The sequence below is a fragment of the Tamandua tetradactyla genome, chromosome 12 (assembly GCF_023851605.1).
Source record: "Tamandua tetradactyla isolate mTamTet1 chromosome 12, mTamTet1.pri, whole genome shotgun sequence".
Taxonomy (NCBI): Eukaryota; Metazoa; Chordata; class Mammalia; order Pilosa; family Myrmecophagidae; genus Tamandua; species Tamandua tetradactyla.
The window spans coordinates 73,696,952-73,724,742 of NC_135338.1; the positions used below are offsets into that span (position 1 = coordinate 73,696,952).

The window sequence follows — 27,791 nt, forward strand, 5'->3', positions numbered from 1 at the left end:
TCTTGAGCAAATAAACAAATTCAGCAAAGTGGCTGAATTTTGATTTTGAAACCAGGTGGCTTTTTCCCTAAATTCAAACTATCCAAAACTTTTTGTGGGCAGTGATTACTCCCAAATTAACAGGAACCAATCATGTGACTTTGTTGAATTGCTAACATCCTATTCTCAAATCTCTAATTTGGATAACCAGGGTTCACATACACGAAGCTTACTATTGACATAATGGTAGATATGTCCTTTGTGAAGATAAGTTGCATGGATATAATATCCTGTTTTTAAGTCCAATTTCCCTGCCTAAATAATTGGAAACAAACTGTTCAAATGACAGTAGGAAAATGAAAATGTTGAAAAGCATCAAGGCCCATGTGAGTCTGTTTCAAATATTGAACACTTTGATGCAGAAAGAGTGTCAAATGATAGAATATTCTAGATAGTAGAAACACATTACAGGACATCATCAATTAGAAAATATTTTTCAGGATTGAAACAGGAAAAAGTAAAAATGAAGATGTGAGGTAAAAAGGGGGAATACTCAAAGGGGAGGACAGGACATTGGGTACTATGGAAAAATTTAACACAAGTAAGTATGTAATATCCATTTCCTAAAGCCAAGGGATGTGACAGGAGAGCATATGAAGAAAGATTAATAGGTGAAGCAATAATTATACCATCTAAGGAATTTTGTCCAATTGACTTGCCTATATTTTAGAAATTGACCACTCACTTAAAAAAAATCTGCAGTTGATATTTCCATGGACCCCCTCACTTACTGAACAGAACCCTCTAATAATAAAGCACAGGTTCCTGGAACTCACCTGGATTCTGTCCTTGGAGAAATCCTGCCCCTTCTCTCCATAGCTCCTCTCCTTGCACCAAGTGGGAAATTATATCTGTTTTACAGAGATGATACCCTGTTTGTGGAAAAAAAAAAAAGATATGTGAATAGTGTAGTAATTATATTATCAAGTTCAGTACCAGTTACTGAGGAAGAATAAGAAAGACATTGAAGGTCATCATAAGAAACATAATTCTGGGGAGAGAAAATATCCAAGGTCCTTCACCAAACCAGGAAAATCGCCAGACATTGTACCAAAAACCAATTATGGCCTCTGGTTATTGATTTATACTCCCAAGTTCAAAGACGGACATCAAAATCCTCAGCCTTTTCAAAACTGGAGAAATTAAAATTCTCCACATTGAATAGAATTTTATTTTCAAAAACAACCCAATAAACATAAGTTCCAAAAGAATAATCAAAGTTCTATACGGGGCAGGCTGTGGTGGCTCAGCAGGCAGAGTTCTTGCCTGCCAGGCCAGATACCCAGGTTCAATTCCCGGTGTCTGCGCATGCAAAAAAAAGAAAAAGATCTATATGGAAAAAAAATGCCTGTTACTTTTATTCCTGTGGTCTCCATTTGCAGCCTAACAAATAAAGAAGAATAATCATTTGTAAAATATTTAATCTACTTCTTTATGTATCAAAAAAAGTGGATATTGAGTAGATCATAACACATGAAACTGTGGTCATGACTACTGCATTCTAACGGGGTGACAAATGATATGTAGGTAAAAGGTAAAGAAACAAACTTCTTTCATAGAGTTTTAGAAGCTACCAAAAAATCAGGTCAGAGATGAGTGTCAGATATGGGGAAGCTGTTCTAGATAATTATTCAATAAATGAATGAATGAAAAAATAAGCAAATATTGGGAGACTCACCCACAGAGACAAGATGACTAATATTTTCTAGCATAATATCTTGAAACAAGTTTCTCTGGGATGCGTCCAGCAGGGCCCATTCATCCTGGGTGAAATCAATAGCTACATCTTTGAAGGTCACTGATTCCTAAAACATAATGGACATTCAGTTTGACAGGGCAACCCTACCAAGGTCCAGAGTAGAATGGTCTAGATGACAGCTCTGAGGGAGAAATGGTTGTGCATATAGAAAGGCTCAGTTGGTTTGGGGTTCCAGTGAGATCATTCTCCAATCTGAGCTACCTTCTGCTTCTCAGGTAAACTCAGACTCATTCACACTCTGAATATACAAAACTATTTTATAAAGTAGTATCACATGGCAGGTGGTATGGTACAATTTGGGGCTTTCCAATTAACTGGTAATTATAACTGACAGACTGATGATTATAAAATTTGCATGTAAAAACTCATTAATGAAACCCTCTTCCCCTTCAATTTCAAGGATCTCTACAGAGTCATCACAAAGTAACCAACAGCCATGATCTGCCTCATTTTAACCATGACTATGGGTATATTATTCCTAGATGAACATCAGATTCTTCATTTGTGAACTGGTTGAACAACCTGCTAACAAATGTTGAAAGGCCCAATGAGGTAACATGAAGAACTAGTAAACACATATTAAATGCAAGTCATGGGCCCATTATTCATTAAGATGGCAGAAGACCTTGATGCAAGGTCCAGTATTGTGCAGAAATAAACAGGTTGTATACAGAACTCAAGATCAATAGATGCAGCCTCCCTCACCTCTGTAAAACTTAGGTTTTCATTGAATAGTATTAGGACAGATGATTCAGCAGCACAAGCTAGAGCCTGTGAGACTGATTATACTTAAGGAAGGTTCTTTTATGAGACTTTCTGTGGCATGAGATTTCAATATTCAAATTTTTCTGGGATTTCCAAATACCAGTTATTATTGTCTCTCATATTTTCATCTTGTTTCATCTCGTTTTTCTGCTCAGGGTAAAAGAAACCCTGTTATTGGTTCTGATCTCCCCAGTTCTTAAAAAATCTCCATGGGACCCTACTTCTATTCTTTCTATCATATTTCTACGATATTCTTCTCTTCAATGAATGGTGAAAATTAGTGGAACAATATTTCTTTATCCACTTCTTCCTATTATTAAATGTGAAGATTAATTAGAGAAAACTAGAATTTTAGCTATCTTTTTTTGAAGTTTCAGAATACTCAGATATATTCTGTCAAAACCTTAAGAAGCTTAAATTTGGGGAACATAGATACATGACTCCTCATTATATCCTGTTATCTAACCTCTGGTACTCTCCTCAAAACTGCTCAGCCCTTACTCCACAATCTGTAACCATGAATTGACTAAGCTTACCTGATGAAGCCTCATTGTCCCTTCTGGACCTTAAACATTTGCTCTTACTCATCTCTATCACCTGTGTTCACCACAATTCTAAGCCTATTGCAGCCAATAATATGGCTAATAAGTGAATTACTTTTCTAAAGAGAAGTGATAAAAATGTTCATATTTCTTCTTGTGAAGAAATAGACTTTAAGGAGGGTGGAGCACAATACTGTAAATAACTGAGAAAGACATTTCTTGATCAATCTCTGACTCACGTAGTTAATGCAAATTACTGGGGAAACGGGAGTTTAGATTTTTGACAACCTCTAGACTGCACTTAGAACACCCATGTCAACAGGAGAAATTATCTGGTGAAAACAAACTGTCATTTCACCAAACAGCAGTTCCCTACTCACCTGTGTTTGCATTCTCAATAGCTCAGCCACTGACTGTCTTTCCCTGGGATTTCACTCACAGATGTGTAAAGCCCTAAGCAGGCAAAGCTGAGGATGGAGAAAGAGGTCATGAGATTCCAATCTTGTCTAAATTTCCCAGATCTAGCTGCCATGAAGCCCCAAACCTTCACCTGACCCCAGCCCTACCAATAGGAAATTGCAATTTGCTTCAAGAGCATTAGGGAAATAACTCTCCATTCCCAGAGTCAAAATTAAGGCACTGGCTACTCAAAAGACTTGAATACCTTCATTTTACAGATAAGAACATGAAAACCATTGTGCTATGTATATTAATTAGCCCATTATGTTCAGTGTTACAATTACCTCCATGATTTCAAAGAAGAGAAATCCCCGATTCATGTTACTTGTTGATTTTGGTCTCCATCTCCAGGGATATCACTCAAAAGTTTCTCAGACTTCATTTTTCTTGATTTTTGTACTAACAGTTGTTCTACAGCATCCATCCCGGCCCTCTAGAGTCCCATTCCATTCCCACTCTTCCCTGACCCTCTGGATACATTTGCCCTTAGTCACCTTGGCTCCTCTATATTAAATTTCTAGTGATAACTCTCACTCAACCCTGAGTTCTAGATCTGTTCACCATGGACTTGGATCTCAACCAAGCAACTTAAACTATTTTAACATGTAGTTGATCTTATATCACTTTCAGAGACTTATAATTCTTGGATGCATAAGGGATTGGATAGTGCAAATCTGAATCCTGAAAATGCACTGTACCAAAAAGTACATATGGGTCATATGTCACTTTCATGTTTCAAAATACCCATAAGAAAAGGAATCTTTCAATATATAGTATTAAGTGATTTGGAAGGAAATATAGTTGCTTCATCTGATATTTTAATAGTCGCAAATCTGCCCAATATTAAACATACTCAGCTGCAATATCATTGCATTTCATAATTTATATATGTGAAAGTATTTATAACCTGGAATTCTCTCCTAAAATGCTAATAATTAAATGTATTTCATGGGTAAATGATAATATATCAAAAAGAAATAGGATTTACTCATTCCTTTATTCATGAAGTCCTATAAAAAGTAAAAGCAAAAGAATAAAAATAATAAAGATTTCAAAGAAATCTAAATCAATTCAAGAGATGAAGGAAAATATGCAGAAATAGATAAATTTATTTAAGAAGACAAGGAGTGAGCATAAAGAAGAATGTGAAATTACCAAAAGAAACATAATCGAAATTATGAGGATAAGGCACAATAGTAAAGAATAAAAATACACTGGGGGATAAAACAGCAGATTTGAAAAGCCAGAAGAGTTAATAAACTAAGAGAGGGCAATCGAAATTAAACAGTCAGCTGAACAGAAAGAGAAAAGAACAGATAAAATTGAGCAGTGTTTCAGGGATTTGAGTGACAGAACAAAGTGCACGAACAAACATATCAAAGAAGAAGAGAAGGAAAAAAACGCAGAAAGAACATTTGAGGAAATAATGGCTGATAATTTTCCAACTCTTATGAAAGACATAAATATGCATGTCCAAGTAGCACAATATATTCTAAACAGAGTAAGCCCTGAAAGACCAACTCTAAAAAACAGACTAAACAGAATGAATAATGCCAAAGAAAAAGAGAATTCTGAAAGCAACAGAAAATCAATTTGTACAAACAAGACTTTCTCATTAAGACTACATCTCAAATCTCATCATTAACCACAGAGCCAAGAAGGCAGTGGTGTGGTATATTTCACATACTGAAAGAGAAATACTGCCACCAAAAATTCTTTATGCAGTAATATGGTACTCCAAAAGTAAGAAAAAAGTTTAAAATATTGACAAACAAATATAAACTGAGTTTGTCAGCAAAGGCCTACCTTACAAGAATTATTTAAGTGAGTTCTGCAGGTTGAAAGGAAAAGAAAGGAGATAGTTAACTTGGAGATGTGTGAAGAAATGAAGCATCAGAGAATATCTGTGCTACTGAAGCTATATATATATATATTCACACAGCTACATCCACAGCTGATTTCATTACAAATGTTATCAGCTGTGGATGTAGCTGGCACGATCATGATTTAATTCTACGGAATGTTCTCATCGCAACAGAAGGGCCAGCACTTGCCCAACCAGACAAACAGGTACCACCGCTTGGCCAAGTTGTCACATGAACCTAGCCATGACAGAGGGAAAAGGAGTATGGGAGGATTATGATTTTCTCTCATTTTTACTTCTTTTCTGGAGTAATGAAAATGTTCTAAATGTTCTAAATTTGATCATGTTGATGTATGCAAAACTATGTGATGAAATGCAATATTATTGAGATATATTCACACTTCAGATGATTTCTATGGTCTGTGAATTTATCTCAATAAAATTAATTTAAAGAAATTTACCATGAAGAAAACCTAGCACCAGACAGCTTCAAAGATGAATTCTACCAATCATTTCAAAAGACTTAATAATACCGCAGCTCAAACTCTTCCAAAGGACTTTGTCATGAAAGTGAAAATATAACCTACCGAATGGGAGAAAATAGAAGCCACATATCTGATAAGGGTTTAATATCTAGAATATATAAAGAAATCCTACAACTCAACTATAAAAAAGACAAACAACCAAATATTAAAATGGGAAAAAGACTTAGATATTTCTCCAAAAATGATATCCAAATGGCTAAAGAGCACATAAGAAGATATTCCTCATCACTGGCTATTACAGAAATGCAAATCAAAACCACAACAATATATCATTTTACATGCACAAGAATGGCTACTATTAAAAAACATTACAATTGGGTAGACTGAAATACTAGTGATCAAGGAGAGCAAGGGGTAAGGGTATGAGTTTTTTTTTTAATATTTTTATTTCTTTTTCTGCAGTGATACAAATAAATGTTCTAAAACTGATCATGCTGATGAATACACACTAAATGATGATATTGTGAGCCACTGGATGGATACTTTGGATGGACTGTATGTGTGTCACGATATCTCAACAAAAATACGTTTAAAAAACATTACATGTGTTGAACAGGATGTGGAGAAATAGGGACATTCATTTATTGCTGGTGGAATTGTAAAATGGTGCACTGTGGAAGACTGTTTGGCAGTTCCTAAGAGAGCTGCGTATAAAATTACCATACGTAAATATTCAGAAGAATTGAAAGTAGGAATTCAAACAAATATTTGTACATTTTTCATAGCAGCATTATTCATAACTGCTAAAAGATGGAAGCAACACAAGTGTCCATCAGTAGATGAATAGATAAACAAAATGTGGTATATATATACAATGGAACATTATTCATCCATAAAAAGCATGTGACAATATGAATGAACCTTGAAGACATATTGTGAGAGTAATTAACAGCAGTTGAGTATTACAGGTGAATGTGGTTAAAAGGCAAACTTTAGGTCATACATGTTAAATAAGTAAAAATTAAAACATTAATTTATTTAATTAATGTTAAATTAATAGTCCTAGGACTGTATAACACATATTATAGAGGATGGACAGTAGTTCACAGTACAAGTATAGAAATGTTCTTTCATGAATTATAACAAATTTATGACACTAATACAAAGTATTTATAATAGGGTGGTATATAACAAAAACTACACCTAATATAAACTATGGACAAAGGTTAATAGTACCTTTTAATAAACATTCACTAATTGTAATACATGTAACTACTATAAAAATAGCGTAAGTATAAAACAATGCTATCATTATTTGTAGCAAATGTACCACTCTAATGTAACATGTTCGTTTCCCAAGAATAAGCTGGCCTTAGCATAGTGGGAGTGAGACCAAAAGGAGGAAGATAAACGAAACAAAATAAAGTTTCACTGGCTAAGAGATTTCAAATAGAGTAGAGAGGTCATTCCGGAGCTTATTTATATGTGATATAAACATATCTCTTTTGAGTTTTTGGTATATTGGAGTAGCTAGAGAGAAATACCTAAAACTGTTTAACTGTAATCCAATAGCCTTGATTCTTGAAGATGACTGAATAAGTATAAAGCTTTTAAGGTGTGACCATGTGATTGGGAAAACCCTGTGACTGGCAATCCCTTTACCCAGTGTATGGACAAATCCTTAGGGAGAAATGAAGAGTACCAGAAATGATAGATATATGGGTTAAAAAACATAAACTCTTTAGTTATATTTTTCACGTCTTCTTTAAAATACACAAAAGTCTATAAAGCAATAATTATAACACCTAATCTAAACTACAGATACTTAGTTGTACTATTTTAATAGTATTTCATCAGTTGTAACAAAGGCAACTACAATTAAAAAAACACTATAATTATAAAAAAGTGCTACTACCAATTGTAACAAATGTTTCACACCAATGCAAGACATTGGTGGTGGGCAGTGTGTGGAAATCCTGTATCTAATGTATAAGTGTTCCGTAAACCTGCAACTTCTCTAATTAAAAAAAAAAAGAAAAGGGCTATTTAAAAGCAATAGGATCCTGTGGCACCCTGGCTGACCACTCACTGGCTGAGCCTGAAACCAGCCCACACTCCCAGTACAGATTCCAGCTCTTGGTTCTGGATAGAGCAGGGAGACCCTTGTGCACACCATGGAAGTATTTATGTGTAGCCTAATCTCTGTGTTAGTGGCCTGAGAGACTTGCTCTCCGTCATGCAGAAGATAATTCACATAGATCTCCTAGGGAACGCTGCCTGGAACAAGGGGTTGATGGCTGTAGGACAGATAGCACAATGCTCCGGATAATGAAGAAAATATTTCCTAGGGATGATGGGACATGCATTTATGTGAAGGTCGGAATTCCTAGGGCTGCATGTGCATGCCCAAGACAAAAGACTTGTGCAGGGCAATGCGACAGTGGTTCAGTGGCAGAATTCTTGCCTGCCATGTCAGAGACCTGGGTTTGATTCCCGGTGCCTGTGCATGTTAAAAAAAAAAAAAAAAAAAAAAAAAGCTTGTGCAGAAAGATCAGGGAGGCCCCTCTATGCTGCTGCCAAAGTCATTTCATGGATAAACTAAACAGAACAGTCACACAGGTCAATCTGCAAACACTGGAGATGTTACTTTTTTTCCCTGTTCTTTGTCTTTTTTTGTCCTCACATACCTCAGAGTCTAAATTCCAGTGAAAACACACTAAAATATCAAAATGTCCAGGTTTCCATAAAAGATTACCAAACATAGAAAGAAGTGATGGCCCAGGCAAAGGAGAAGGTTAAACTATTAGAAACTGTCAACAAGGAGGATCAAACCTAGGATATTCCAGAAAAAGACTTTAAATATGGTCCTAAGTGTACTCAAAGAACTGAAGTAAAATATGGACAAACAAGTAAAGGAAATCAAGAAAATGATAGATGAACACAATGAGATTACCAATAGAGAGATGAAAATTATGTACAGGAAACAAATAGAGCTGAAGACCACAGTAACAGAAATTAAAATGCTCAGGAAGGATTAAAAAAGAAGATTGGAGCTGGCAGAAGAAATCAGTGAACTTGAAGATGAAACAACTTAAATCATCCAATCTGAGGAGCAGAAAGAGATAAGAATGAAGAAAAGTGAACAGAGCCCAAGTAAACTGTGAGACATCATAAAGCATATTAATATGTGCATTATGGGATTCTCAGCTGGAGAAGAGAGAAAGGGGTAGAGAGAATATTCAAAGAAATAATGGCAGAAAATTTCCCAAATTTAATGAAAGACATGAATATATACATCTAAGATGCTCAATGAACTCTAGAAAGAATAAACCAAAATAAACTTACATTGTGTCATGTTATAATCAAACTGTAAATTGCCAAAGAGAAAGAGACTTCTGAAAACTATAAGAAAAAAGCAACATGACACATACAAAGGAGCCTGAATAAGATTAAGTGCTGATTTCTCATCAGAAACTAGACAGGAAAAAAGGCAGTGGGAAGAGATATTTAAAGTCCTGAAACCCCAAAATTGCCAGCCAAGAATTTAATATCTGGCAAAGTTTTCATTAAAAAATGAGGGGGGGATTTAGACATTCCCAGATAAACAAAAGCTGAGTAACTTCATCACCAATAGACCAGCCCTATAAGAAATGCTAGAGGATTTCTTCAGGAAAGGACACTATACAATTGATTAAAACCACATGAAGACATAAAGATCTCCAGTAAAGCAAATGACATGGGTAATATATATACCAGCACTATCGCATTTGTGATTCATAACTCCAATATTTACTTCCTATAGGATTTAAAGGCAGATGCATAAAATGAAATCATAAATCAATGATTTTAGACTCAGTGTATAAATATATAACTTGTGACAAGAACTTCATAAAGGTAGAGGGACAGAGAGGAACAGGATCATAGGTATGCATATTTTGTAATTGTTAAGTTAGTATCAATGCAAATAAGACTGTTATAGATTTAGGATGTCAAATTTAAGTCCCAAGGTAACCTCAAAGAAAATATCAGAGAGTATGCAAACTCATAGAGAAAGAAAGTAGAGTACAGGTTACCAGGAGTGGGGAGGCAGGAGCAAGGGGGAATTAGTGCAAAATGAGTATAGGATTTATATTTGGGGTGAAGCAATGGATGGTGGTAAGAATATTGCAATTTGAATATGATTAATTCCATTGAGTGAAATGCTTGGGAGTGGTTAGGATGAGAAGACATATGTTGTATGCCTGTTTTCACAATTTAAAAAGGGAAAAAAAAAAACGAAGAGATAATGACAATTAAATGCAATACGTAGTACCGGATGAAAACTAAGCATGGAGGAGAAAAGGCCCAAAAGGATATTATTGGGAAAGAAGAAAAAAATGAAATACGTAATATAAGCTTTCTATCTATGTTAAAGTTCTTGAACTATGTGGTAGTTAGATTCAGTTGTCAACTTAGCCAGGTGAAGGCACCTAGTTCTGTTGCTGTGGACATGAGCCAATGGTATGTGAACCTCATCTGCTGCTGCTTACATCTGCAGTAGGCTAGGAGGCGTGCCTGCTGCAATGAATGATGTTTGACTTAATTGGCTGGTGCTTAAATAAGAAAGCGCAACCTAGCAAAGTTCAAGCAGCTTAGCATACCTCATCTCAGCACTCTCAATTCAGCCCAGGTCTTTGGAGGTGCAGAAAGAAATCACCCCGGGGAAAGTTGTTGGAGCCCAGAGGCCTGGAGAGAAGGCCAGCAGAGATCACTCTGTACCTTTCCACGTGAGAAAGAACCTCAGTTGAAAGTTAGCTGCCTTTCCTCTGAAGAACTAATGAAATAAATCTCCTTTTATTAAATCTCAATCCATCTCTGATGTGTTGCATTCTAGCAGCTAGCAAACTAGAACAAACTACATAACTGCACTTAAGGTGATTATAATTACTGAATGTGCCAGTATGAAAGGATTTATGTATCCTAGAAAAGCCGCGTTTTAATCCTGATCCAAACTTGTGGGAACAACATTTCTTTTAAACCCGTTTCAGCATTGTTGTTTGGAAAGTTCATTAGATTATCTCCACAGAGATCTGACTCTACCCGGTCAAGGTGGGTCTTGATTACTCTACTGGAATCATTTAAAAGTGGAAGCATTTTAGAAAGAATCCCTTTTTAGAGCCACGAAAGAGCCTACGCAGCCTTTGGAGATGAAGAAGGAAAATGCCCCTGGGAGAGCTGCACGAAACAAGCAGCCTGGAGAGAAAGCTAGCAGACTTCGCCATGTTTGCCATGTGCCTTTTCAGTTGAGAGTCAAATTGGCCTTTCTTGAGGAAAGGTAACCTCTTGTTGGTGCCTTAATTTGAACACTTCTATAGACTTGCTTTAATTTGGACAATTTTACAGCCTTAGAACTACAAACGTGCAACTTAATAATTCTCCCTTTTAAAAGCCATTCCATTTCCGGTATATCACATTTTGGCAGCTTGCTAACTAGAACAGTCAATATCATTGTTTATATGAAACCTATATGGAAGTACTATGTGTTCAATAAGTATGATGTGTGCAACTTGCTCTCAAATGTTCAGAAAATAGATATAAATGATAGGTAAATAAATGGATAATGGACAGAATGATATGGCAAAATGTTAAAATTGATGGAGCTGGACACTTGGGGGTGATTTTATGTTGGATTTTTCTGAATGGTATTTGAATGTTTTTACAACTATTCTATATGTTTGAAATGATTTCAAAATAAAATTTAAAAAAAGATTCACTCCTATCAGCTCTGCTCTCACATTTCTATATAATTTCCTTGCAACTTCACACATTCATTCAATTGCTTCAATTTCTTCCATTGCTATTTCTATAAAGATTGCTTTCTATAAATTCTTAGCTATCACCTCAATTTGCCTGATTATAGGAGGCTGAAATGAAATATATATCAAGACATAACCTCCAACCAAAATAACTAAATTATTCCTCCTGATTTTTCCAATATTAGTTAACGGTACCACCAGGCATCCCTGAATTGACCTTTGAAATCCCTACTCAGAACCACCCAAACACAATCAGATATTGTTATTATATCTATTCTGAGCACTGTCATCATCTTTAATTTCTACTACAATCCCCTCAAACACTTTCCCGCCCCACAATCATATTTTTTCACTCAATTTAAATATCTATTTCTCAGACACCCTATCATGGAACCAAACTGTTAGCCTTTCCCTTCTCTGTCCTGTTTTCTTAATTATACCCAAACTATTATTTCAGATCCTTTACCTAAAGGGTCTCTATACTTATATTGATTGATTGATTGTCTCTTCCACCAATCTAACTGCAGAAAATTGTTACCTGCATGCTAAAATGAGACAAGCTTCCCTTTGATCACTATCAATGAAGTACAAATCTGGAGAAAATTCACATTCATAATAACCTATCCTGCTTTCAGATGTCTTGCTCCCAAACTCCTCCAATCATCTTTAAAAATTATCTTCTGAATAAAACTTCATTTATAAAATAATGGAGGTCTGTTGTCCCTCTTTGTTAAAATTTTCTTAAGCTCTTACCAGAATTCAAGTAAAAGGAGATGCTGAAAACCAAGTGTTTATCAAGGATATTACCACCACCCTTTGGGGCTAGAGCCTCTTTCTGACAAAGACTGTTCTTTCTCTTGACCATTTGCCAGCCTTATTCCCTGCGTACCTCTATCCATAACTTTCCCCCATCCTACCTGGAAAGCAATCTTAAAGCTGTGGGACTGCTGAGAAAAGAACTCAGGTTACAGAAATGAAAAGAAAAAAAAAAGACAACTTCAAACCCTATTTTATATTATCAAACTTGCCCCTGACCTCCCCCTCTTCTCTCTCACGCAGCTTTAGGCTACCCAGGCACCTGAGAAGCCCTTAATAGGTATTTCCTTGTTACTCTTCTGTCTCCCACACCTTACCACTTTCAGGTGGCCTAATCACCACAAATGCAAACACCCATTATCAAGTGATCCCAATCACAGCCTCAGTAAATCCCCCACCTATCTCTGTGGAGGCAAACCATCCTAAATGAAACCTCTGCAATCACCCTCCCCCTTAACTCCCCTCCTGAAGTTTTCCTCCAACCTAATCTCAGCCCTTGAAATCCTGGCTGTTCTTTGTTTAAACGCAGTTGAGTTCTACTCTCCTGCTTGCTAAAGCCATCCTTGAATAAAGTCATCCTTGCCAACATCCTTGTTTAATATTGTCTGTTGCAGTTTTATCTTTGGCAGTTATAGATGACATGGGTCATTAAAGATCAGAATATCTACTGGACCTAAGACTCTTCAACTAGCCTGACCCAACTGCATGGCAGGCCTATTGTCCTCTGCTCACATGGCTGTCTGGGGCCTGATTTCTGACTCTTGACCAGGTGCCCCAGACAGTTTTCTGGTGATGGATTTGACTTTGATTCTTTGAGAGTAGTATTTTTGTATATTAAGACATACTTTAGTGGATATTCACTCCCTGACTCTTTTGCCTTGAGCTAGTTCTTTTGGTTTGAGTGAGAAGCTTCCTGAACAAAAATCTCCTTGGCTCATTTGAGTGGGGGTTTCATCCCTTCTTCCATTGAGTGGGATTCTTCCTGGTGCCTCTTTGACTCCTTCCTTTGCACAGAACTCTTTGTGTTTTTTCTTTGTTGCGTTCTCATTTGAATGTTGATCTTCCTCTTCAGTCGGGATCTTAAATTTAAATTATCTCAATACTCTTCTTTACTATAGGAAATTCCCAGTCTTTTAGTATTCTGCCACTTAAAAACCCTGCTGATTATATGCTTTGCCACTACAGTACTAAGTCTATCCAACTTGTTTCTCTATTTCATAATTTCACTATGGACTCCACAGAACTACAATAGCCTCTGTTACCAGACAAAGGCTGTGGATTCTTCTGCCCTATGCACTCAATTACCAATTTTTGAGACACTGGAGGTTTCAAAGACAGAAGGAGTTTATTACTACACCAGTGTAGTAGGAGAACTGACAGCCTAATGGCCCAAAATCTGTCTCCCTGTACCAAGGGGATTCCAGGGTTTTAAGGGTTCTAGCAAGGGGAGATGAAATCATTTCAGATAGGAAATTCAAGGCAGAAGTTCAAAACAGAAAAGGAAACATTGTTAAACATTGTTAACATAAATTGAAAGGAAAGGAGGCAGAGCTATCTATCTTTCAACTGCAGAGTTTAGCAGATGATTTACAAATATAAGGGACTAAGGCTAGTTAATGACTGCTTTCTTTACCATTAGGACCTACTAAGAAAATGACCAGATAAAGGGATAACAGCTCTTACAGTCACAAAGGCACCAGACAAGAGATAAGGGCTTTTACAATCCTTTCAGATATCCAGACAGCTTAACTATAGTTTAGGGCTTTCAGGTATTCCCCTCTGTCTACTTCAATATCCCAAAAAGCAAAAGTTACCTTGATGATGTTCCATGTAAGACAGACAAATTCAAAATACCAGCTAAGGTTGGTCTACCTATTGCTTTCATCTTGCCAGATTGTTTAGAGGTTGTCAGAGAAATATGGCATGAGTTCTTGGAAAAGAAAACCAATGAATGAGCTAAAGACATCAAGAAAATCCAAGAAGCACAGCAGGAGGATGAATACAAGGCAGAGGAAGCAGAAGCTAAAGTGAATTCTAAAAGTGGCCCAGAGGGCAATAGCAAAATGAGATACTACAACACTGTATAAATCCACAGTGTCACTTCCCATCAGTCCCATCCTTGCCAGCCTTCAGCACAAAAGCAACCTGGGTCAGCAACAGTGCTATGAAAGAGAAAGTTTTCAATCTACCCCACACTAAAGCAGATTTCAATCTTGCTGATTTTGAGTGTGAAGAGGATCCATTTGATAATCTTGTGTTAAAAATTACTGATGAGAGGCACTTCTGGGAAGATGGCTAAATAGAGTAGCTCGAGATTAGCCCTGCTCCACAGAAAAGTTAGAGAACAGACAGGAGGGCGACGGAGGTGGCGATTCGGGAATGTGGCTGACCTGGGAGAGCCTTCTGCACCATACGGGGCAGTCCTGCTTGCAGAGAATGAGGAATTGATGGGCAGAAAGCTGGAGCCTGGCATGGAGGCATGGAGCCATGGAGCCTGCAGGAGGGCACAGACAGGAACGTGGAACTAGGAAGTAAGTCAGGCTGCATTCCTTGGACGGACTACACTCACCAGCACAGCCCCATGACCCAGCGACTCATCTCCCACCCCACGCACCCGAAACCCATCACCCGCTCCTATTCCCCCCCTCCAGGTGCCCCCATCCAACCAGGCCCCAGTGCACACACCTGTCCCCACCCCAAGTGCAGCTCAATACACCTCTACTGCACCACTCCTGAGCACTACCTCCCCTCCCTGTTCCCTGCAGGCTGTTGCCAATGCATGAAGGCAGCGAGCACTAATGCCCAATACCTAGGCTGCCCCTGCCCCCACACCCACAGTGTTGCACAGCCTCGCTCCACCCCACCTGAGCTCTGCGCATCCGTTTACAGCACTTCCAGGCCCACACATGCGCACGGACCCCAATCACGTCATTCAGCCCAGGGAACCGCACTTTACAACAGTCCTAGAACCACACATATGCACGGTCCTCAGTCATAGTTCCCAGCTCTGAGAAAGTGCTGACCTGTGCAGCCGGGTCACATCAGCCCCCAGTCCTAAAAGGCATAACAACGACCTGCTGCCACAGCTCTACTAATGTACACAAACGGCCCCATGCCTTAGACTAACACATACCAGGGTCACGCCCCCCAGACCAGTGCACCTGCACAGCTACATCCTCCCTGGCTACTGGGTGCCTATGTTCACAAGCATCAGTGTAACATCCCCAACCTGCATCTATACCTGCCCTCAAACAAATCACCGCACTGAGTGCCCCACACGGTACCCTGCTGCCTGCTGTACAACCATCCCACAAACACAAGGCCTTAGACTACTGAAAGAAATCAACTTCCAAAGCAAATCAATCAAGATGTTTACATGCGACGAAGATGACAGAAGATCACTAAACATATCACAATGAAGACAGATAAAGTCCTGCCTAATGACCAAATTAAAACACCAGATGAGACACAGACATTGGGACAACTAGTCAAAGATGTCCATACAACTCTACTTAATAAAGTAAGTGGGATAACAAATGACATAAAGGGGATCAAGAAGACGGTAGAAGAGCATAAAGAGGAATTTGAAAGAATAAATAGAAAAATAGTTGACATCACAAAGATTAAAGACACTGTTGACCAAATAAAAAACATATTAGAGGCACTAAACACCAGATTTGAAGAGACAGAAGAAAGAATAAGTGATATAGAGGGCAGCATAATTGATTTCAAAGACTCAAAACAGCAAATGGCAAAAAGGCGGAAAAAATTGAATGGGAACTTAGGGAAATGACAGACAAAACCAAGCACACAAAGATAAGAATCATTGGTGTCCCAGAAGGAGAAGTGAGGAGTAAAGGCTAGGAAAAGTAGTTGAGGATATAATGGGGGAATAAGTCTCAATCCTCATAAAGAACATAAATATACAAGTCAAAGAAGCCCGACAAACTCCAAACAGAAAAATCCAAATAGGCCTTCCCCAAGGAAAATGTTAATCAGTCTGTCAAATGTTGAAGTGAAGTGCAAAATCCTGAAAGTGGCAAGAGAAAAACAATCTACTACATACAATGGAAATCAAATAAGACTGAATTCGGACTACTCAACTAGCATCCTGGAGGTGAGAAGGCAGTGGTATGATATATTCAAGATCTTGAAAAAGAAAGACTTCCAGCTACGAATTCTGTACCTAGCCAAATTGTCCTTCAAAATTGAGGGTGAGATTAAAGCTTTCACAGACAAAGAAGTCCTGAAAGAATTTGTCAACAAGAGATCACCCCTACAAGAAATACTAAAAGGACTGCCAGCTGAAAAAAAAAAAAAAAAAAAAAAAAGACAGAAGAAGGAGGTCTTGGAGAAGGGCACAGAATTGAAGAGGACCACTAAGAATAATTTAAAGAATACAAAGAGAAAAGGGGAAAGAATATATAGATCTGACAAATGAAATAAAAGATAAGATGGTGGAATCAAGAATGCATTTTAAGTAATAACTTTGAATGTTAACAGACTAAACTTAACAATTAAAAGATACAGATTGGCAGAATGGATTAAGAAATATAATCCAGCTATATGCTGCTTACAAGAGATTCATCTTAGACACAAGGATACAAATAGATCGAAAGTGAAAGGATGGAAAAAGATTTTCCACCCAAATTGTAACCAAAAGAAAGCAGGAGGAACTATACTAATATAGGACAAAACAGACTTTAAATGTAAGGACATCATAAGAGACAAAGAAGGACACTATATACTAATTAAAGGGTCAATTCACCAACAAGATATAACAATCATAAATGTTTATGCTCCCGATCAAGGAGCTCCAAAGGACATGAGACCGACATTGGCAAAACTGAAAGGAGTGCTATAGGTTTCAACAATAATAGTAGGAGACTTCAATACACCACTCTCCACTATAGATAGAACAACAGAATAGAAGGTCAACAAGGAAAGAGAAATTAAATAACTTGATAAATGAATTAGACCTGAATAACAGACATATATAGGTCACAGCACCCCAAAGCACAAGGTTATACATTCTTCTCTAGTGCTCATGGAACATTCATCTGGAAGAGAAAGAGACCCCAAACAGCTAAACGCATCCTAAAAAAGAAGAACAAAGTAGGAGGATTAACACTCCCTGACTTTAAAACCTATTATAAAGCCACAGTCGTCAAAGCAGCATGGTACTGGCACAAAGATAGAAGCATTGACCAATGGAATTGAATCAAGAGTGCAGAAATAGACCACCAAATCTATGGCCAACTGATTTTTGACAAGGCCCCCAAATCCTTTAAACTGGGACAAAATACTCTTTCAATAATTGGGCATGGAAGAACTGGATATCAATAGCCAAGAGAATGAAAGAGGACCCCTATCTTACCCTACAAAAAATTAACTCAAAATGGATCAAACACCTAAATATAAGAACTAGCACCATAAAGCTTCTAGAAGAACATGAAGGGAAACATCTTCAAGACCTAGTAACAGGAAGTAGCTTCCTAAACTTTACACCCAAAGCATAAGCAACTAAAGAAAAATAGATAAATGGGAACTCCTCAAAATCAAATGCTTCTGCATCTCAAAAGACTTTATCAAAAAGGTGAAAAGGCAGCCAACTCAATGGGAGAAAATATTTGGAAATCACATATCAGACAAAGGTTTGATTTCCTGTATATACAAAGAAATCATACAACTCAACAGCAAAAGAACAAACAACCCAATTATAAAATGGGCGAAAGATATGAATAGGCATTTTTCTGAAGAACAAATACAGATGGCTCATAAGCACATGAAGAGATGCTCATTTTCATTGACTATAAGGGAAATGCAGATCAAGACTACAATGAGATACCACCTCACACCTATAAGAATGGCTGCTATTAAACAAACAGGAAGCTATAAATATTGGAGAGGATGTGGAGAAACTGGGACACTTATCCACTGCTGATGGGAATGTATAATGGTGCAGCCACTATGGAAGACTGTTTGGCGGTTCCTTAGGAAACTAAATATCAAGCTGCCCTATGACCCAGCAATAGCACTACTTGGTATATACTCAGAACAGCTGAAAGCAATGACACAAACAAGCATTTGCACATTTATGTTCAGAGCAGCATTATTCACAGTTGCCAAAAGATGGAAACAAACCAAATGCCCATCAACTGACAAGTGGATCAACATAATGGAATATTATGCAGCAGTAAGACAAAATGATGCCCTGAAGCACATAACAAGATGGATGAGCCTTGAGGAAATAATGCTGAGTGAAATTAGGCAGACATGAAAGGATAGATACTATATGATTCCACTTTTATGACCAGCATAAAGGTATAATCAGAGGCTTATAACACAGAATATAGGGTACTTAGCGATACATAGAAGCTAGAGATGGGTGAACCATTAGCTAATGAGGTTGAACTCCAATGTAAGGGAATAGATAGGAGTGAAGATGATTCTGTGGTGGGTCTAGAAGTAATAGTACCATACTGAAGATGAACTTTGAAACGGGTTGTATAGACCTATGTGTCCCACTGATTCATACTAGAAATATGAATTAATTCTCGTAAGAATTACTTCAAAGACATGATTCTTGTATAAAGAGTGTTTAAGTCCAGGGTACAGGGGGAAAACTGTAATTGCATGCTATGAGCTATGTTCAAAAGGAAACCATCAGCACTACCACAGCAACAGCAGAGATAAATAATGGGGTGAGGGACAAGAATTAAGAGGAGGTTTAGATTTCTTATTTGGCAAGGATGTGTTTATTGGTTTTCTTTCCCTCAGAAACAATGATATTATCTAAAATTGAGAATGTTCATGGACTGTTGACTTTGGGCCTTCTACATTATGCCTGATGAATGCAGGTGGCTGAATGTGGCATATTTCTCAGGGACTGGAGCCTAGCCATGCTTAAAACCTTTTAATCCTTCTCTCCCTCTCTATGTTCACTCCCGGCCCCCATATTGGTAACCCAGTTCACTGTTCCCCCTTCCCCCTCTTGTTGTAGACCGCCCATTTCCGTAGCTCATCTCAAAGCCTGCAACCCTTCCTGTTATGCTTAACTCGTTCCATACCCCTAATTTCTACCCTCTGCCTGGCAACTGCCTACTACCTTGCATGATTGGCTGCCTCAGTGTGACGTGTAGACCCTTAGCTCCACCCCTCCTCCGAGTATATTTAAGCCTGTTGCTCGCCCAGCCCCGCATCGTCGATAGAGCCCTGGGGTCTTCGGACCCCAGACGTCTCACTCTTCGGGTTCCCGGGTGACCCATCCCGGAGTGTAACAATAAAGACTTAAAACCCGCATCTGGCCTGAGTGACGACTTCTTCGCGACCGCCGGCAGGGGAAAGACGCCGGCTTCAGCTTACCCAGGTTAATTTCCGCAAGCTCGCTCCCCAACCCCACCCGGTGTGCCAGCCGGCCTGACCGACTGGAGCTCTCCGACGGCAATTGGCGCCCGAACAGGGACCCTTCCTCGCCCGCCGCACACCGGAGACACTAGGACCTCTCTTCTGAACCAAGGTAAGCCCCCTAGACTCTCCTGCTTAAATAAACGCAGTCCTAGTCTCTACAAGCAGTGAGTAGTCCTCTCCAAATTTCAACATGGGTCAGTCTCTCTCTAAGAGTCAGGTCCCTCAAGTGCGCGCCCTGGCTGCCTTGTTGGACACACATAGATGTAAGGTTTCTGCCCGGCAGCTTCAGGTTTATTGGGACCTCTTGCTGCCCTTCAACCCCTGGCTACTAACGAGTCCACTTTGGATCCCAGCTACCTACGATCAGCTCATTGCCCGGGTCATAGACAAAATGGAACACGAGGGCAGGCGTTTCCCCCCCGGACTTCTCCCCACCCTCTTTGCTATCCGCTCCTACCTTCAAGGCTCCTTGCCCCCCACAGACGGCCGACCCAAGCAGGTAAATGCGGCTGCTGCAGAGGCCTCGTCATCAGGCTCCGAGTCCGATTCGGATGCCGAGTCCTTGCTTGAGCAGTTAAGTGAGCGACTCGAACAACACCCACCCTTACGGGAATATGGCGGAAAGGTTAATGGCGGGAACCCAAACTCCACCCTTCCGCCTTCTTCCTCGCCGCCCGGGCCGGAAGGGAGTCGCAACCTTTGCCCCGCCCTCCCTAAGGACGCGGAGGCGAAACTCCCTGACTCCTCTCCCTTGCCTTCTGCCCCTCCCCTGGCATCCGGCCCTGCTCCCTTCAGCACCACCAACCCCTTCTTCCCGGAAGCGCGGCAGGCGCCATCCTTTTTACCTGGGCCACTCTGCCACAATCCCACGGGCGGCAGCCCTCTCCCAAGTCCGGAGCAGCCTTGGCCCTCGACCCGGTCCGACTGCTGCCGCCGACACAGGCAGCGCTCTTCCCCATTAATCTCACCCCATCCCCGCAACGCCCTCAAAGAGGATGGGCTTACCAGTCCCTACGCTACCCAGCAACAGTTGCTCCAAAGGATTGGAGCCTCTTTGAAAGAATCCTACTTGCCATAATTTTCCTGTGCATCATCGCATGTTTTAACCTGCTCATTTTCTTCCTCTAGGTGCTAACCTGCTTATTATTTTCAGTAAAAATGTTCTCCCTAGCATGCCCCTCCGGAATTCCCACCTGGCGACTCCTCCCTGTAACACTTCTAATTTTCTCCACAGCCACTTCTGCAAAACCTCCTGAAAGCGAAGTGTGGGCCGCAGTCCAATATCCCCCCGGATTACTGTTCCTCACCCCCGATTCCCCCACATTCCCACAACTTTTTGTTAATACCTTAATACCTCTTTCGCAGTAGTTTTCATAGTGCTTCAACCTAAACTCCTTTGGATCCCAATCAACGTGACCAGGTGGGTCGCCCCCCAGATACCCTTGGACAGCGCCACTGCTCAGCTTAGCCAACGTGCAAAACGAGACTTCGGCATCACCGCCGCCATCTCGGCGGCCATCATCGCCTCCGTTGCAGCTTCTGTCACGGCAGCCGTCGCGCTCACCCAGACCTCCACCTCCGCTTCTGTCATAAATAACCTTACCAGTTCCACCACCTCGGCCCTGTCCTTACAGGCAAGACTCAATTCCCTAACCCACCAAGCCCTGTTTAACCTACAGCAGCAAATTGACCTGCTAGCCTTAAATATTGAAGCCCTGTATGAAGTAGCCACCGCCACTTGTGATGGACGCTACCCTTTCTCTCGTCTCTGTGTCACCCCTGTACTTGTCAACACCTCTCGTCCTCGCCTCACCCTGCGCGATTGGATGTTTTCTGCTTATAATAACTCATTCTGGAACTATACTCATAGCCTTCAAACTCAAATCCTAGCTATAGAAAATTTATCTGTACCTAAACTCTCTAGCTCTCTCCTTTCGGACCTCCTCCATAAATTCTCTTCCCTTTTCCAACCTTCCAGCCTTATCTTCTACGGTGTCCTCCTACTAATTTTAATTGTTATCCTTTTCTTACTTAAGTGCCTCTTTTCAAAAATCTCTCGTCACAAACGAAATACAAAACTCTTAGCTCTTGCCGCGCTAGAGCTCCAAAATCCCTTCACCAACGCGGACAACCGTCGGCAGGCTCAGGTATGGCTCGCTAGTGTTGCTCACCCCCAGGATTGATCACCCTGAGGTTGGTGTCGCTCTCAAGACTGGCCATCTTGTGCAGTCGGCACTGCGCTACTGCGGCTCTAGCCTTGCCTGCCTATGCCTGCGCCACTCCCTGCCTCTCTCCATTCCCCTACGGGGGCTGCACGTCACCAGAGAGCGTGCATCTGGGGCCGCCGAAAGGCTACCAGATGGGTACCGCTGGGTGCGGCACAAAGTAGCCGCAGAAGAGGGCCACTCTAACAGGCCTCCTCTGGCTCTTCTGGGGCACATGAGATTTGCATAAGGGTCGGCTCAGCACATACCCTTCCCCTGAAATTCTGAGCCTCAAGTGCAAGGGGAATCTCATCCCTACCCCTCCCAGCAAAGGTTAATGCCCACCACCTGTCACACAGGTGAGCCTTTAAAAGAAAAAGGAGAGGAATTGTGGCATATTTCTCAGGGACTAGAGCCTAGCCATGCTTAAAACTTTTTAATCCTTCTCTCCCTCTCTATGTTCACTCCCGGCCCCCATATTGGTAACCCAGTTCACTGTTCCCCCTTCCCCCTCTTGTTGTAGACCGCCCATTTCCGTAGCTCATCTCAAAGCCTGCAACCCTTCCTGTTATGCTTAACTCGTTCCATACCCCTAATTTCTACCCTCTGCCTGGCAACTGCCTACTACCTTGCATGATTGGCTGCCTCAGTGTGACGTGTAGACCCTTAGCTCCACCCCTCCTCCGAGTATATTTAAGCCTGTTGCTCGCCCAGCCCCGCATCGTCGATAGAGCCCTGGGGTCTTCGGACCCCAGACGTCTCACTCTTCGGGTTCCCGGGTGACCCATCCCGGAGTGTAACAATAAAGACTTAAAACCCGCATCTGGCCTGAGTGACGACTTCTTCGCGACCGCCGGCAGGGGAAAGACGCCGGCTTCAGCTTACCCAGGTTAATTTCCGCGAGCTCGCTCCCCAACCCCACCCGGTGTGCCAGCCGGCCTGACCGACTGGAGCTCTCCGACGGCAGCTGAAGGATGCACTGATGGAGAAATAGATTGGTGAACAATGGCGTATACTTATGAATGAAGGTTGTGCTGCTACAAAAAGGAACAAAGCCGTGAGGCATGCAATGATGTGAATGAACATGTGGGACATTTGGTGAGACAAAATAAGCCAGAAACGAAAGAACAATAATGGTATGGTCACCTTTAGAAAATGCTTATAAGAAAACAGGGGCCTAGATTGTAAGCTTTTAGAGCAGACACATTAAGTCCAGAGTGGTGATTATTACTTCTGGATTTTAAGAGGCTATTTTATATATATAACCTGATATTTAGAGATAAGAATGAAGCCAAACAGGTTGGGGTTAAAGTATTTCAGAACATAGGGGTAAGGAAGACAGTGTCTATATTTTAGAACCACACATACTCTGAGACCAATGGAAGAAAGTTTTATTTGATCTGGAACTGAAATTTTCTGTAGTGCATAATGTAATTCAACCTATCTGTATAGCTCATTTGAAAAAACTGAAACAGAGGGAGCACAGAATAAGAAAGAGGTCCTTTAATCCTGTATAGATTATTATAATGCCTGGAAACATCCTAGACTATATTAAGTAGATAATCAAAAAGTATTGGGAGAGTCCTCTGAGGGAGGGGAGAAAGACTATGGAACTATTAAACCTTACCATCAGGGAATCCCGACACTGTGTCAAACTTTAGAAATACCCAAATCAATAGGCCATGCCCTCGATCATGTGGCTTACTTTTGTGAAGCTTATATAGGTAGCAGAGAAGCTTAGACTACCTATAGGCATGTCTAAGATTTACTTCTGGAGGACCTATTTTGTTGCTCAGATATGGCCTCTCTCTAAGCCCAACTCTGCAAGTGAAATCACAGCTCTTCCCACTATATGGAACAAAACATCCTGGGGTGAAGGTCTCCCTGATGACATGGAAGATGACTCCCAGGGATGAATCCAGACCTGGCGTCATTGGATCAACAATTACATCGTGACCAAAAGGGGGGAAAGAAATGTAATTAATAAAGTATCAGGGCCAAAGAGAGTTCAAATGAGAGTCTACTCTGGAGGTTGCACTTACACAAGCTTCAGTTAGACCTTGCTGCCTATCATAACCTGCCAACCCCCAACCAGGACCATTCCAGCCAATCCTAAAGAACACCTAGGGCAATATATGATTCCACAAGGGTTCCACGCACTAGAGTAATTTTCCAGAAACCTACAACCTGAAAGTTGGAAGTCCTGAAACATAGCCCAGCCTCTCCAGAACATCAGATAATTCCATCTCCCTACCCCATATTAGTGACAGAATCTTCGAATATCAAAAATTTAGAACTGCCATAGCCTAAACAACCCTAAAGAGAGATATGGAAAGATCAAATGTGATGGTGGAGTTATACATAGAATATAGAATTTAACAAATGAATATGAATGCTGAATCATTAAATTGATATCTCTTTTAGTCTCCAGTATTTTGGAGTACTTGGAGGTAAAGACATAAAATTGTGAAATTGTAACCCATGTCAAACCAGAACATCTTCTACGACTAATTGCGGTGCTGTGTTTTGAAATTTATAGCTTTTTTGTATATATGTTGTTTTTCACAGAAAAAGAAGGAAAAAAAGTTGATTGTGCTGATAAATATTTAAGCCCTTTAGCCTCCTATATTCTTGAGCAGCTAGAAGGAAAAATCTGAGAGGATCGTATGTAGCCCATGACACACTCTAGGATCTGTCCTATAACCACTCATTGAAGAAGGTTTTGAAAACTATTGCTTTTTTATTTCTTTGCTTTGTATATATGTTATACTATACAATAAAAAAGTTAAAATTCTAAAAGAAATTATTGATGCGAATGAAGTGCTGAGAAATGTTCTGTTAGGATTCAGTGTACCCATTTGGGCTGTCTTAGGAACAAGACTTATCCAAAGGAGGCTCTGAGCCTGCTTTACAGGATGAGGAGGTACTGTTATCCTTGGAGCGGTTGACTCTAGATTCAAGCCTCTTCTCGAACCCAATGGCTTTATAATGTTACCACAGTTGGGGAACTGTGAAAAGATGTTTCTATCTTCCAAAGAGTCCTTCCCTCCATCCCTGCAGTAAGCAATTACCAAACTCCATTTTTCTGTAAACTTGAGTTTACAAGGGCATATTTGGGAATTTCCTAACCCTTCCATTCAGAACAGTTTCAGTGAACTCAATGGGCATCACTGAGTTTTCAGCCTTGAACTTGGTCAGTTGCATGGATGTATCAACCCTGTATCCCTCCTCCCAGATGTCTTCCTTCTCGGTCTTGTCTGTGAGCATAGATGAATCATCACGACCAAAAACAGGTGTGGTGGTCAATCCTCCTAATTTTAGTGTCACAAGTGCCCAATACTCCCAGATACCCTCATCTATTCAGAACTGCAGACACTGTTCCCTTGTAAGTGGCAATCTGTGAACACTGTGGATGGCATGGGTTACTCATGAGTGTGAACTGAGAGCCATGAAGGGGAGAATATTGAGCAGATTCTCAATAAACTCTTTTCTCATGGACCACTCTGTGAGAAGGGCTCTGACCTGCTTTTAGTGAAAGATGTTCTGGAAATGCACCAGTGTTCAGCAGAAAATAGTGCAAATTTAAGTAAATGGGTTTGAATGGAAATTTTGGTATTACATAACAATGATCAGGACAATGCTTTGGAAGACCTCATGGCTTAGAAAGGAGCCAACTGAGACCAGGCACTGCCTAGGCTATGCCATGGAAACACCACGACCTCCCGGAGGCCCTGCAGAGTACAATGTTGGGAAAGAGGAAGGGCACACTTCTGGATTTTCTTTGGGGGAGGAATGTCAGGTATGGAGTCTCTAGACCTTTATCTGGGGAGAAAGGGCGGGGAAGACTTTGCATGTGGTGCAGACAGTATTGGCTGCTTCTCCACATTAAATATATTTATACTTTGAGAAGTGGCCTTTCCCATTCAGCCTGTCAAGTACTGCCTTGGTCATCTTGGGGTCTGTATTTCCTTAGCCCATACTTGGCCTGGCTGCCAAGAAGAGTCAGGGAGAAGGAATTAAAGGGCCAGACTCAGTGATGCTTTGGGGCTAGACTACTTGTTCTCCTGCTTCCCCAGTGTTTTAGTACAATTGAAAGGTTCTTCCAGGCTTTGCTTATGTTTTCCCCTTTTTTACAAAATCTTTTAGTGTTCTGGTTCTGCAGTGTCTCTGAGGTATAAAGAATGCCCTTTTCTGCATGGGCCCCAGAGTTTGCTTCTTCTGCCAGGCAGTCACCATACTTTCCTGACTCAGCTGTTTTTTTGGCTTTCTCTGGACTACAGCCTTCTTCTACCCAGGGTTTTAAAATCCCTTGCCCTAAGAAACAGTTGTCTGTTTAAGAAGTCATTGGCCCCTTCCCAGTACATTGAATGGGGAGAATACAGGCCACAATTTAGTTGCGTAGTTCTAACCACCTCTTTTCTCTTTGGAAAACAGTCTCTATCCACAGGCCACTGCTTTAGACTGACATAATGAGTAACACTGAGTCATAGAAATCAGTCTCTCTGGTTTGTTTTACATTATATCATATATCATTGTAAATATAAATGATATACAGTCTTGAAGTCTCATAAGTAATTTGCAAACTATTTTGATTCGTCAGAGAAAACTACTAATAAAAAGCTAAAAGGTAAAAAAACAAATATGAAAAATGACAAATGATTTGTATAAAAGATTTGTGGTCAAAGCTGGGTAAGAGTTAATGTGTTTATTCATAAGCCATTGCAAAAAAAGCTGTTAGCATCAAATATTGTATAGGTGCAAAACTAGAATTTGATTTTTGGTCTGTGAAAAAGACAAATTTTCTTGCATTACTGGCCTATTTTTAAGAATATGTAAAAATTTATTACCTTCTGAGTAATTAGCCCAAAAGGCAAAGATTCTGCATCTTATCAAAATAATTCATATGTTATGTTGACTTTATTATGTCCTTAATTGTTTAAGAGAACTAAGTCTTTCTACCTTTAGAAAAACTAAGGATTTTACAACCATGTTAACTCCTACATTTATTTTAAAATCTTTTATTACATGTTTGGTTAATTAAAAAGTCAAGTATTATTTCACAGAGACTGATGGTCTATTTAATCAATTATTTAAAACTGAAAACTTTTGACCTTTTGCCTCCCCCAAATCAAATTACAAATAATGTCTTCTTGATCTCCAACTACCTTTGGAATTTTCCAAAGGAAACCAGGAAAATCACAGATAATTTGCTTTTCCCCTTGAAAAGAGAGGTGTTAGAAATAATTATGGTTTATTTGTTGTTATGTGGAAACTGCTAGAAAATTAAAATGGGTGCTTAAAGCCCTCAATCTTGAAGCTTCCCTTATGAAACTTATTTCTGCAATGTAAAGCTAAGAGTACTTGTAATTATGTCTAAGAGTCACCCACAGAGAACTTCTTATATTCTCAGCTGTGGCCTCTCTCTCTGATCCAACTCTGCAAATAAACTCACTGCCTTCCCCCGCCATGGGACACGATGCCCAGTGTGTAAGTCTCCCTTGCAACACTGGACATGATTCCCAGAGATGTGCTTGGTCTTGGCATCATGGTACTGAGAAAAAATAATCCCTTGACTAAAAGGGGGAAAAGAAATTAAACAAAATAAAGTTTCAGTGGCTAAGAGATTTCAAATAGAGTCAAGAGTTCATTCTTA

At 40.0% G+C, this 27,791-nt stretch overlaps 1 protein-coding gene across 1 annotated transcript in view; it reads right to left on the reverse strand.

Moving 5' to 3' along the window:
• The window catches only part of LOC143652371 (uncharacterized), a 73,258-nt gene that overhangs the window by 21,606 nt on the left and 23,861 nt on the right, over positions 1-27,791 (reverse strand). Inside the window, exons 2-4 of the mRNA XM_077123955.1 lie at positions 3,486-3,572; positions 1,718-1,844; positions 816-911 (exon numbers count right to left, since the gene is read on the reverse strand). Coding sequence (XP_076980070.1) covers positions 816-911; positions 1,718-1,844; positions 3,486-3,497 — 235 coding nt within the window. The 5' untranslated portion in view covers positions 3,498-3,572. The remainder of the gene's footprint in view (positions 1-815; positions 912-1,717; positions 1,845-3,485; positions 3,573-27,791) is intronic.